General features: G+C 46.4%; 1 protein-coding gene across 1 annotated transcript in view; it reads left to right on the top strand.

Moving 5' to 3' along the window:
* The first annotated feature begins 10,218 nt into the window (after window positions 1–10,218).
* The window catches only part of TOMM20 (translocase of outer mitochondrial membrane 20), a 43,788-nt gene continuing 41,357 nt past the window's right edge, over window positions 10,219–12,649 (top strand). Inside the window, exon 1 of the mRNA XM_082252606.1 lies at window positions 10,219–10,380. Coding sequence (XP_082108732.1) covers window positions 10,254–10,380 — 127 coding nt within the window. The 5' untranslated portion in view covers window positions 10,219–10,253. The remainder of the gene's footprint in view (window positions 10,381–12,649) is intronic.

Below are 12,649 nucleotides of genomic sequence, written 5' to 3'. Positions count from 1 at the left end.
GGTTCACATCTAGGAACTTTCTATAACAGGAAGCTTCTATCTCACGTCTAATAGGCAGAAAGTGCATGCGCATATCAGTAGACCAAAAGTTACTTGCACACCCGCTAGATAAGCGACACCCACCCAGCCCCCCAGCCACCATCCCCCATCTCGCACATTCACCCCCCCTCCTTACCTTACAGATAAATGCCACAATTTCGGCAGTAAACAGCGCTGGAGCCATGATGCACAAACTTGCGGGAGGGCCTGGACAATTTCCGGAAACGTGTGCACCCACAAATAGTTTAGTTTCCGGTTGCATTTACAAATATGAGAACGCTGTTTTTTATATTAGCGAATTCGCCAACAATAGTCACCTTACACAACCATTAAGCATATCTAACTTAAAAAAATAAATAAAAAAACATACATTTGTGGACACCAGAAAACTTTATTTATACACATGAAGACATTTTGAAAAAAGATTTGAAACATGCTGTTTATTACACAGAGAATACACAGTTCAAACATTTCACATGACATATTTTTGGCAGTCTCCACAGTATCCCATTGAAGCCACAGAATTGTATTTTTTAAACAAAAACAACCTTTGTACAACATTTATACCATATACATCGACAAAGAGCCCATAATCTTCAGATACATGTGCAGATTGACAGAATACACAATTATGTTAACAGCAATAAATACTTACAGAGAGTCAAGTGGGCTTATGTTTCTTTGGACATAACAGACAACACAGCCAAATCCCACCTCCATAAATAACAAAGGCCCCCAAATGTTAACCATAAAGCATGTGACACACAATATATTGGACCTCTTCCTAGGTCAAATCTTTGCTGCTGTCTGAGTGACCTATATATAATCAAGGGAAACACACACCCAGTAATGGTAACTCCCAGGCAAAAAATTAACTGTGTGTGTCCTGTGTGTTTTGGAGCATGCTCAGTTGCCAAGAAAAGGGAAATAGAAATGAGGAGAGAGACCTAAACAACCCAAATACATGTATATATGTATGTAGGTGTGTATATATGTGAATTGATAAAATTCTCTCTTCAAGTTTGCTAGTCATTATTTAGAATGTTTAGATACAGGAATACATACATATATATACAATTACATGAGAGAGCGAGAGAGAGAGAAATATATATTTAGGGAAACAATTGAAACACACCTTTTGGGATTTGGGAGTTGAGATTGTGAAGATTGAACAGATATGTAAGCCAACAATCTGACTCATTACTCATGAACATCCCTAATCTTGGCGTGGCAATTATATAGGCGTTCTTATGGGCGTTTTCCCAGGCGTTTTGACATGCATTTTTTGGGCAGGCATTTTTATATGAAATAACCTAAAATAGCCCCAAAAACAGACCACAACACCTACATGTGAACGTAGCCCGTTTGGGGGGCGTTTGGGGGTGATTTGTACAGCTCAAGGATCAACTCCCAAAACAGCCAAAAAGTCCAATCCTATTCAGTTCAATGGCCCCTGTTCCCATGTGAGCATTTTGACGGCATGAGGAAAACACCCAATGCTCACTGAGAAATAGCACAATCATTAGGGAGTCTGCCTTCCTGCTGTAGGTTTGTAAGTTCGAATCCAGAAGGAGCCCTCTGTATGGGCAACACTTGGAGGTCTCCAAACCTCCAAATGTTCACATCATTAATTTTGTTCATGTTTGAAAAAGGCATGTGTATCAGCAAACTTTTAATCTAAAGACATGAACAAAATACAAAAGATGCCACATAAAGTCAATATGTAGCAATATTGTGAGCTAAAGCTATATTTGTTTGTTGGGCATACTTTGCTAATTAGCCAAGTATGGGGATATATATATACCTTCAGTTAAATGTGTAGTCAAATGCTAACACTTGGCCATACCCATATGGAAGAAAATGTTGTATTTGCAATATATTTAGAAAAACATTCTTTTAAAACACATCGAATATTGGCAAAATTTTGACATTTCCTTTATATTTGTGAAATGCTAATAATCTTTATTTGAAATATGTTTTACATCTATTTTTGTTCTATCTGACGACCCGTTCCCCAATGTAATATTTTGTGGGATAATTTAGATAATGTGGAGGTTCTATATAAACACTGTAGATTTCACTGTTATGACTTCTGAGTTAGCAGGAAAGCTGTATGGAATGTGATGGTGTTTACTAAGGGATCCCTTGTTGGAAGTGTGCATGTTTTTCCAATTCCGCCGTTTTTTTCCATTTTCTATGGGCGAGACAGCGGATTTTTAGTGCGTATTCAAAAAAAAATTGCCCAAAATCGCGCTAGCGGAATTTTTTGAGCCTATTTGGCGTTGCGCATGCGCACATTCGCGCGTTCGCAGCTCGGGGCTTGAGGAGCTTTTTTTCCTTTCTACACTTTTGCAGATATCTCTCTTTCTAAGTCAGTTTTTGACATTTTTTAAAAGCCAGTCATCTCCAAATTGTTTTCCACACCTTCCACAGTGATTGGGGATTTTTGGGGGTACAGGGGAAAATTTGGCAACACATTAGTCGAGCTTTTAGCTGGCGTGTTTTTAAGTCCCGCTCTGACCTTGTAGCATCTTAATGAATCTCACACTAGGCGTTATTGTCCGCCCGCCTTTCTCTGAATACCAATTCAGACGTACAAATTCGCCGGTTCGCAAAAAACCCGCCGTAACGCCAATTCGCCGTACTATGAATCAGGCCCTATGTGTCCTGTTTACCATTTTCATTCAAAGTGAAAGAAAATCCAATTAGTTGGCCCCAGAAAATTAATAGAGGGGACACTAGTTCTGGTGATCTGGTGACCTGCTCTAATGTTCTCAGTGATACCTCACATGTGTAGTTTTAACGTTGTTTACATATGCAAGCGCGACCTACGTATGCATTCGCTTCTGCGTGCGAGCACGAGGGGGCTGGGGTGCTTTAACTTTTTTTTTGTTTATTTTATTGTAACTTTTTTTATTTTTACACTTTACTTTTATTTTTTTTTATCACTTTTTTTCCTATTACAAGGAATGGAAACATCCCTTGTAATAGGAATAGGGCATAGGTCCTCTTTATGGAGATCTCAGGTCCATAAGACCCTAGATCTCTCCTTTAGGCTGGAAAGCCTGAGATTAAAAAAAAAAAAAAAGGGCTGCTCTCGGTCAGCTCTATGGTAAACTTCTGCCGCTTGCGGATTCCTTCTCTGGCTCGCTGATCGTACGGGTGTCCATTCCCGCCATGTAAAAACAGTCAAGCTGCTGAACTATGATTGTTTTTACTGTGCAGGGAATCGCCGGCAAAAAAAATAAAAAAATCTGAATGATGCATGTAGCTGCAGGCATCATTCAGGTATCTCTACTGAAATCCCAGGACGTCATGTGATGTTCAGCAGTATGGAAGTGGTTAAAGTCGTTGCACAGATATGAACGGTACTCATTGGGAAACATGGGGTGCGACTTATCATGCGACTTTAGGTTCCAAAGTCGCTTAACAAGTCGCACAAGTGTGAATGGGGCCTTAAAGCGGAGTTCCACCTAAAAGTGGAACTTCCGCTCTTTTGTTTCCTCCCCCCCTCCAGTGCCACATTTGGCACCTTTCAGGGGGGAGGGGGGAACGGGTACCTGTTTTTGACAGGTACCTTTCCCCACTTCCGGGATACAGCGCCGCGGCGCCATCCCTCGGAAGTTCGGCCCCCTCCTCCGCCACCGAGCCAATAGGAATGCGCACCAGCTTTGCGCATGCACAGTAGGAAACCCAGCTTCACTGCCGGGTTCCCTTACCGGCAATGGCGGCAGCAGCACCCGACAGCCGATGGAAACATCGGCTGCGGTGCCGACATCGCTGGGCTCCAGGACAGGTAAGCGCCCTAATATTAAAAGTCAGCAGCTACAGTATGTGTAGCTGCTGACTTTTAATTTTTGGAGCGGATGGAGGGGGAGGCGAAACTCTGCTTTAAGTGAGTTGGCATATTTCTACAGTTTGAGCCATTTTACCTCTTTATTAGCACTAAAAATTGACAGGGGTTCTAATCCTTCTCCACTGTTATCATGTCATGAGATAAAATACCACATGGTTTCATGAGAACAATACCCCACACTTTGATTAAATAACTTGTGCTTTATTTAAGTAGTGTTTTTTTTTTCATTGCAAAAAAGTGTTTGAGGGTCAGTTCACACCACAGAAATGCAGTCCGGATGCTGTTCCAGATGCTTTTCTGCATGCGTGTTTTTGATACAGTCCAGTGCATTTTCCCCCCTTTTTACTTAACCTAAAATAAAGACACGTGTTCCAGTGTGTTTTTGATGTTTTTAGGTGGGTTCCAGATGGTTTACAGTCCAGTCCAGTGCAGGAAAAATGCAGCATGTTGTACTTTTTTTTCTGGAACCGAAACGCACTGGTACTGCAAGCACTGGTGTGAACTATGACATTGGAAACCATATAACCTGCGCTTTGATGCAGAAAAAAAAAAACCACACTGGACTGCATGTGGTGTGAACTGGCCCTGAGAGAAGCTATGAGTTATTGTATCTCAGATTTTAAGAGATAAATAACTCTCTGTGAATTGAGCCCTGGCTCCGGAAGATCTCCGGGATATTGTGATTCAGCTGAGTGCTCTGATCCCAAGGCGAGAGGGAACGAGAATACATGTAGCAGAATACATTTTGGCCTATGAATTCATTGAGAATGTAGCACCCTTCTAGGTAGGTGCTAGAGAGTGAGCATAGTTTTTGACTCTGTCTGCCTTCAGTGGCAGAGCTAGACTTTTAAAACAGGGGTGGCAAAGGGGTCGCAAGGTATTAAAGGGGATATAAAGGGGATCTATGGGGACCCTGCTCTAAAGGGGGATCTATGGGGTTCCTGCTCTAAAGGGGGATCTATGGCATAGATCCCCTTTAGAGCAGGATCCCCATATATCCCCCTTTAGTGCAGGCCAGGGCAGGTCCCCCATAGATCCTCCTTTACAGCAGGCCAGGGTGAGATGAGGTCCCCCATTTAGATCCCCCCTTACAGCAGGCCAGGGTGAGGTGAGGTCCGGGGACCTCACCTCACCCTGGCCTACTGTACGGGGGGAGATCTATATGGGGGACAGGACCTCACCTCACCCTGGTCTACTGTAAGGGGGGGATCTATATGGGGGACCTCCCCTCACCCTGGCCTGCTGTAAGGGGGAGATCTATATGGGGGACGGAACCTCACCTCACCCTGGCCTGCTGTAAGGGGGGATCTTAATGGGGGACCTCACCCTGGCCTGCTGTAAGGGGGATCTATATGGGACCTCTATCTATATGGGGGACCTGGTCCCCCTTATAGATCCCCCCTTACAGCAGGCCAGGGTGAGGTGAGGACCCCCATATAGATCCCCCCCTTACAGCAGGCCAGGGTGAGGTGAGGTCCCCCTATATAGATCCCCCTTACAGTCAGCAGGCCAGGCATTGGGCAAGGGCAGGTTCCCCATAAGATAGATCCCCTTTCCTTTACAGACTTCTCACTACTCAGTCAGTCACTAGTACAGTCAGACAGTACTACAGTAGTAGTCTCTTAACTACCTTTTCTATATGGGGGACAGGACCTCACCTCACCCTGGTCTACTGTAAGGGGGGGATCTATATGGGGGACCTCCCCTCACCCTGGCCTGCTGTAAGGGGGAGATCTATATGGGGGACGGAACCTCACCTCACCCTGGCCTACTGTACGGGGGGAGATCTATATGGGGGACAGGACCTCACCTCACCCTGGTCTACTGTAAGGGGGGGATCTATATGGGGGACCTCCCCTCACCCTGGCCTGCTGTAAGGGGGAGATCTATATGGGGGACGGAACCTCACCTCACCCTGGCCTGCTGTAAGGGGGGATCTTAATGGGGGACCTCACCCTGGCCTGCTGTAAGGGGGATCTATATGGGACCTCTATCTATATGGGGGACCTGGTCCCCCTTATAGATCCCCCCTTACAGCAGGCCAGGGTGAGGTGAGGACCCCCATATAGATCCCCCCCTTACAGCAGGCCAGGGTGAGGTGAGGTCCCCCTATATAGATCCCCCTTACAGTCAGCAGGCCAGGCATTGGGCAAGGGCAGGTTCCCCATAAGATAGATCCCCTTTCCTTTACAGACTTCTCACTACTCAGTCAGTCACTAGTACAGTCAGACAGTACTACAGTAGTAGTCTCTTAACTACCTTTTTTTCACCTGTCCCGACTCCCCAGGCAAGGTTTTTCCTGCAGCACCACAGACAGACACCAGCTTTCTGGCCCCTCCCCCGCCGCCTTCTTTGCTGAGCCTGAATAATTGATGGCGATTGGCGATGCTGCTGATGCTGAGTCCTGACTGGACTCCTGTCTTTCCACTCCTCTCCGCGCCGGCTTCGATTGCTCACTGCCTGGTTCTCTCCCGCGCTGCGCTGGGCGGCCGCTGCACAGGCTAGTCCCTCCCCCAGACAGTCCCTCTCAGTCTCCGCACCGCACGCCTCCCCCACCAGTCTACAGTGGGCGGCGCCAACAGGATTGGGTTCGGGAGCTGAGCGGCCAGGGGCAGAGAGCAGCAGACACAGCGGCGGCGGCCATGGCAGAAGCACTGCACGAGGGTGATTAGGGTGTAATGTTTTCAGCGGGATGGCAACAGGGGTGGCAAGGACTTTGTTTGGGGTGACGATTGCCACCCCAGCTAGCCCTCTGGCTCCGCTACTGTCTGCCTTTCAGAGGAGCAGCAGGTAAGTTCTATATTGCACTTTGCTTAACAGGGAACAGGATCTGTGAGTTAGGTCTGCTCAATGTGCCCAGTGTGTGATTTATATGGTCTGAGGGAGTGTCTCCACTGTGCCCAATGGGGAGGCACATTGGACAGTGGAGGTAACCTGGCCAATAAGGACACAGGCTTTGATACAGCCCCAGGGATTGGCACAGACGGCTGTCTCGGTGCATTGGGGGGTGTAGTATATAAAGCCAGGGGCACATGTTCACAAGGTTTTTGGCTGGAAGAGTCCCAGAAGGAGGGTGCTGGCTGCCTCCTCTTCTGAAGTAGTTGGTGTGTGGACACAGGCAGTCAGCCTGGTGAGCCAGAGGAGTGGAGCTGAGCCCAGAGGTCCAGGAGATCTGACTGGAGGAGTTGAGGCACTGCGAGAATCTGGAAAGCAGTATCGTGAGTACAGAGGATCTTGCCTAAGGGTCTGTGCAAGAAGGGGACAACTCTGGAGTAGTGTAGTCAGTGGACGGGTGTCAGCTGGTGGAGGAAAGGAGGTACTAGGTGAGAGAAATACCAGAAGGAACCTTACCTCAGATTCATCCAGTGGCAGGATGAAGTAGCGGCCTTGCTGCATTCTCAAGTTAGAAGTCCTCAGAATTGTGAACAGTTCAATAGCTCAATATAAAATAAAAACCACAAAAACATCAACTGATCATTGACTGAGCTGAATGTAAAGTGTTAAGATTTCTGCATGCAGTTGCTAGGGGTAACCCAGGGGAATCCAAAAGTGTTAAAAACCAGCAACCCCCAAGGGGGGGGGGGGGCAGTGCTACAAGAAAAAATATTTTATGTGCAAAATTTTATAAGAGAAATGAAGAAAAAGATTTTTTATTTTTTTTGCAAAATGTTTGGTCTTTTTTCCTTTATGTAGTAAAAAACCTAGTGATGAATAAATATCACCAAAATATAGCTATATCTGTCTCAAAAAAAAGTTATAAAATGATTTGGGTACAGTGTTGCATGAATGAGTAATTGTCATTCAAAGTGTGACAGTGCTGAAAGCTGACTATTGGCATGGGAAGGGGGTGAAAGTACTGTAACCAGTAGGCAAGTGGTTAAAAAAACGGGTCCCTCTAATACTTACTTGAGCCTTATCTCTGTCCAGCGATGTCCACGAGTCCCTCGGCCATCCGAGACTCTCCCTCCTGATTGGCTGAGACACAGCCGCAGTGCCATTGCCTCCCGCAGCTGTCAGTCAGTTAGCCAATCAGGAGAGAGAGGGGGTGGGGCCGAACAGCAGCGCTGTGTCTGAATGGACACACAGAGCTGCAGCTCGGCTTGGGTGCCCCTATAGCAAGCTACTTGCTGTGGGGGCACTCGATAGGAGGGAGAGGCCAGGAGCAGCAATGAGGGACCCGAAAAGAGGAGGATCCGGACTGCCCTGTGCAAAACCAACTGCACAGAGCAGGTAAGTATAACATGTAATTTAGTTTAAAAAAAAAATGAGATTTTACAATCACTTTATCTTTCTGCTAAGGTCTCCGCTCCCCCCTGTCAGTTCTTCTACTGCCCTGACTCACCCAACCTTATTCCCTTTAGCCCCGCATCTCCCCTAACCCGCTCTTCACAGTCCCGCCTCTCTTCTCATTTAACCCAACGCCCCTTCCCAACCCCCGGCCTCATGTACACATGAGGCATAGTGAGACCTGCCTGCCGGTCTCCTGGCAATGACAGGTGTGTTTCAGGGACGCCAGTGCAATGACTCCTGTTGCTACCAGCGCTACACCACTGGGGCTGACAAATGCCCAGGCGCCAGGATGATATTTCTAGTCGCAATGGTGACCTGGCGCCTGGGATTTGTCGAGCTCTGGAATTATTTTGTGTACTCAAATTGATTTTAAAGCCTAAGTTAACCACTTGCCGACTGCCTAACGCCGATCTACGTCGGCAGTCAGCCCCTCACAGGCAAAGCGACGTAGGTCTACTTCGCTAGCCTGTGAGGGTCTAGGGAGCGAGCGCGCGCCCGCGCGGTCACGCACCCCCCGCGTGTGTGACCGGCGGACCCGATGTCCGCCGGTCACTCTGCGATCGTCGGGGGAGAGGGAGAAAGTCAGGCGGCTTGTGTAAACAAGCTGCCTGTCATTCTCCCCTGTGTATGAAGGATGATCATACGGTTCTACTATGTAGAACCGTTGATCACTGTTCATACATCTGAAGCCACAGCCAATCACAGTAGAAAGCACGCCCCTAGGGACACACATAGCCCCTCCCTTTCAAAAAAGTTAACCCCTTCACTGCCAGTGTATTTTTACAGTAACAGTGCATATGTATAGCACTGATTACTGTAGAAATGTCACTGGTAACCCCAAAAGTGTCAAAAATGTCAGTCAAGGGTCCGATCTGTCCACTGCAATGTCGCAGTACCGCAAAAAAAATCGCAGATCGCCGGCATTACGCGTTAAAAAAAACAACAAAAATGACAAAAATGTTCCCTTTGTTAGTAAACGCGATAACTTTTGCGCAAACCAATCAAAATACGCTTTTTGCAATTTTTTTTTTACCAAACATAGGTAGCATAAAACAAATTGGCCGAAAATGTTAAAAAATTTTGGTTTTTACATTTTTTTGGGGGGGAATTTCATATAAAAAAATGTGAAAAATATTGCTATTTTTGCAAAATTTACGCTATTTTTTTGTTTATAGCGCATGATCAAAAAATCGCACAGGTGATCAAATACCACCAAAAGAAAGCTCTGTTTGTGGGAAAAAAAGGTCGCCAAATTTGTTTAGATACAGCGTCGCACGACCGCGCAATTGTCCGTTAAAATCACGCAGTGCCGAATCGCAAAATACCCCCTGGTCAGGAAGGGGATAAAATCTTCCGGGGCTTAAGTGGTTAAGTCCTGTAGCAGTGCTATAGCTTCCAGGAATGATTCACCAGCGGTAAATGGGGAAGGGACAGATGAATGAAAGGTCTGCCTCCTCCATTCAGAGACCTTTAATATGAATAGAGGAGGTGGGGGAAATTGTGTGTTAGTGGTGGAGGCTCTGGATGAGTGCAAATGACAAGCTCTTCAGCTCTATTAACCCCTGCTGCGCTGAAAGATTATAGTGGTGGTGGGGGGGGGGGGGGGGGATCGGAGGAGAATTTCAACTAAACAAGTCTATAGCATTGGATTGATAGTATGTAAAGTCACCTGTGTTGTTTTATTGATTTGTTTTTCTTTTTGTACTGACAGCATAACTGCAACTAGCTCTTTTTATTACACACACATGTGGGATTTTAAGTAAATATATGTCAAAACGTAAGTTTAGCATGTGGGTAAATTATGGAAAAATTGTCAGGCAGCAAAACATACCTATCCCCCCGAAAAAAAGAAAAAAAAAAGGTCCAAAATCGTGCAAGCCACCGATCTCAATGACATGTTTCACAAAGCAGAAGAAAGAGGTCGATGGGAAGTGACGTATTAATTGTGGGACGCTTTTTTTTTTTTTTTAACCTCGCGGGTGCTGAAGGAGAGTGCGGCTTATAGGCAGTGAAGTTTTTCTGTCCCTTTCCCTGTTCGGACTGCTTGTGAGAGAAGAAACAGAGCAAGATGGTGGTCGTGGGGAAGACTAGCGCCATTGCGGCAGGCGTTTGCGGGGCCTTGTTTCTGGGTTACTGCATTTACTTCGATAGGAAACGGAGGAGTGACCCTAACTTCAAGAACCGTCTGCGAGAGAGTAAGAGCGCAATTCATAGCTTGTTTTATGTGAGCCGGGATTAGGAAAGCACAGGTAACAGGCGGGGTTTCCTTTCTAATAAGGAGGCGATCAGCCGTTCCTGTGGATGACTAGCACTGGGGCTTTCAGCTCTGTAGAAATATAAGGGAATCCCTGAGGGAGAAGCATTCCATGCACATTTCATACAGGGTGTTGTCTCCAAAATGTAGGTGACTCTATGACCCTTTACAATTCTATCGTCTCTTTTAACATATTCATGTACCTGCTGGAAACAAGTACATGAATGAATTTAGCTTACAGTCTGTCCATCCTCAGCGGGGATGAGCTCAGGCGCATTACCATGCAATGTGAACCTACCTGAGCTATCCTGCCAGGAAGCTTTCAAAGCTGACAGCCAATGGGACACTTCACGCTAGAGATAGACCGATATGGGTTTTTCAGGGCCGATACCGATATTTTGGTCACTAAGTATCGGTATCGGCCAATATTTTGTACATTTAAAGTTTTGAAAAATAAAGAGAATTTTTGACACAAATCTGGTACTGAACATGTGAGGTAGGTCTTTTAGCTGTAATGTGCGGTCTTCCCTGCCTGCCAGGAATCCTGTGTGAACCTAGTTTAGTGTCATTAAAATCCTAGAATCCACTTTATTAGTGTTTTATATAATGTCCAGTGTGTGTTTTTGTAATAGAATAGTGGGAAATACCTTCATTACATCGCTGCTCCGGTCTCAGCTAACCTCCCGCTCTGCTGTCTTCTCCTCTCATAGCGGTCAGAGGAGGATATCAGCCACTCCCCTCTACAGTGTACACAGAAATGCCGGGGATTAAATTAGAATAGTGTGAAAAACCTTTGTTACATCGCTGCTCCGGTCTCAGCTAACCTCACGCTCTGCTGTTTTCTCCTCCCATAGCGGTCAGAAGAGGATCTCAGCCACTCCCCTCTACAGTGTACACAGAAGCGCCGGGTATTAAATTAGAATAGTGTGAAAAACCTTTGTTACATCGCCGCTCCGGGCTCTCCTCGCTAATCTCCCGCTCTGCTGTTTTCTCCTCTCATCTCGGTCAGAGGAGGATATCAGCCACTCCCCTCTGCAGTGTGCACAGAAATGCCGGGGATTAAATTAGAATAGTGTGAAAAACCTTTGTTACATCGCTGCTCCGGTCTCAGCTAACCTCACGCTCTGCTGTTTTCTCCTCTCATAGCTGTCAGAGGAGGATCTCAGCCACTCCCCTCTACAGTGTACACAGAGGGGGGTATTCGATTAGAATAGTGTGAAATACCTTTGTTGCATCCGGGCTCAGCTAATCTCCCATTCTGCTGTCCTTCTCTCCTCCCCCACTGACAGCTGGGCTCACGGAAAGGCCGAGCGGCGATGTAATGAAGGTATTTCACACTATTAGATTACAAAAACACACACTGGACATTACATAAAACACTAATAAAGTGGATGCTAGGATTTTACATACACTAATATTCAGGGTTCTTACGGTCATTAAATTCCTGGAAAAGTCATAGGCATTTGACATGACACTTATCAGGCCTGGGAAAGTTATGGAAAATAACTAAACACCACTAACTTTTGGAAAAGTCATGGAATATTGAGAACTCGCCACTGTGGAGCAGATGCTTAATAATTTTGTTGACACATATTTTACATTGGTGTAAGCATCTATAGGACTGGTATGCGTCCTTCCGGGTCCGCGGTTTGCCCTGAGACTGACCAGCAGAAGCAGCCGAGAGATGAGAACCAACCAGGCAGCGGAAGCGCATAGTCACTGGAGGGAAGGCTGGCCGCATAAACGTGATAATGCGGGGGGGCGGTTACCGGTCCGGTGACCGATTCCCGGCGTCATGATGTTCATGCGGCCGGCCAGCCCTTCAGTGACTATGCGCTTCCGCTGCCTGATTGGTTGTCATCTCTTGGCTGCTGCTGGCCAGACTCAGGGCAAACCGCTGACCTGGAAGGACGCCTACCAGTCCTATAGACTCTTACACCAATGTAAAATATGTGTCAATAAAATTATTAAGCATCCGCTCCACTGAGTGGCGCCTTTCTGTTAACTCTTTTCTGCCTTTTCGTGGGACTGTGTCTTCGGCCTAAAGAGTAAGCACTGCATTTTGTGCATCTGACAGTGCCATCCATACCAGTCCGGCTGCACCTTCATGACTGCCTGAACTGCTTTATTCCTGGCAAGCAGGAGCGCCCATTTAATGTTCTTTCTCCAGTATAGACAAGAGTAAGCGCTGCATTTGTGCATCTGTGCCA

This window comes from Pelophylax lessonae (assembly GCF_965119305.1).
Source record: "Pelophylax lessonae genome assembly, chromosome: 3".
NCBI lineage: Eukaryota > Metazoa > Chordata > Amphibia > Anura > Ranidae > Pelophylax > Pelophylax lessonae.
The sequence above is the reverse complement of the archived record's forward strand: the minus strand, read 5'-3'. Positions and strand labels throughout refer to the sequence as shown.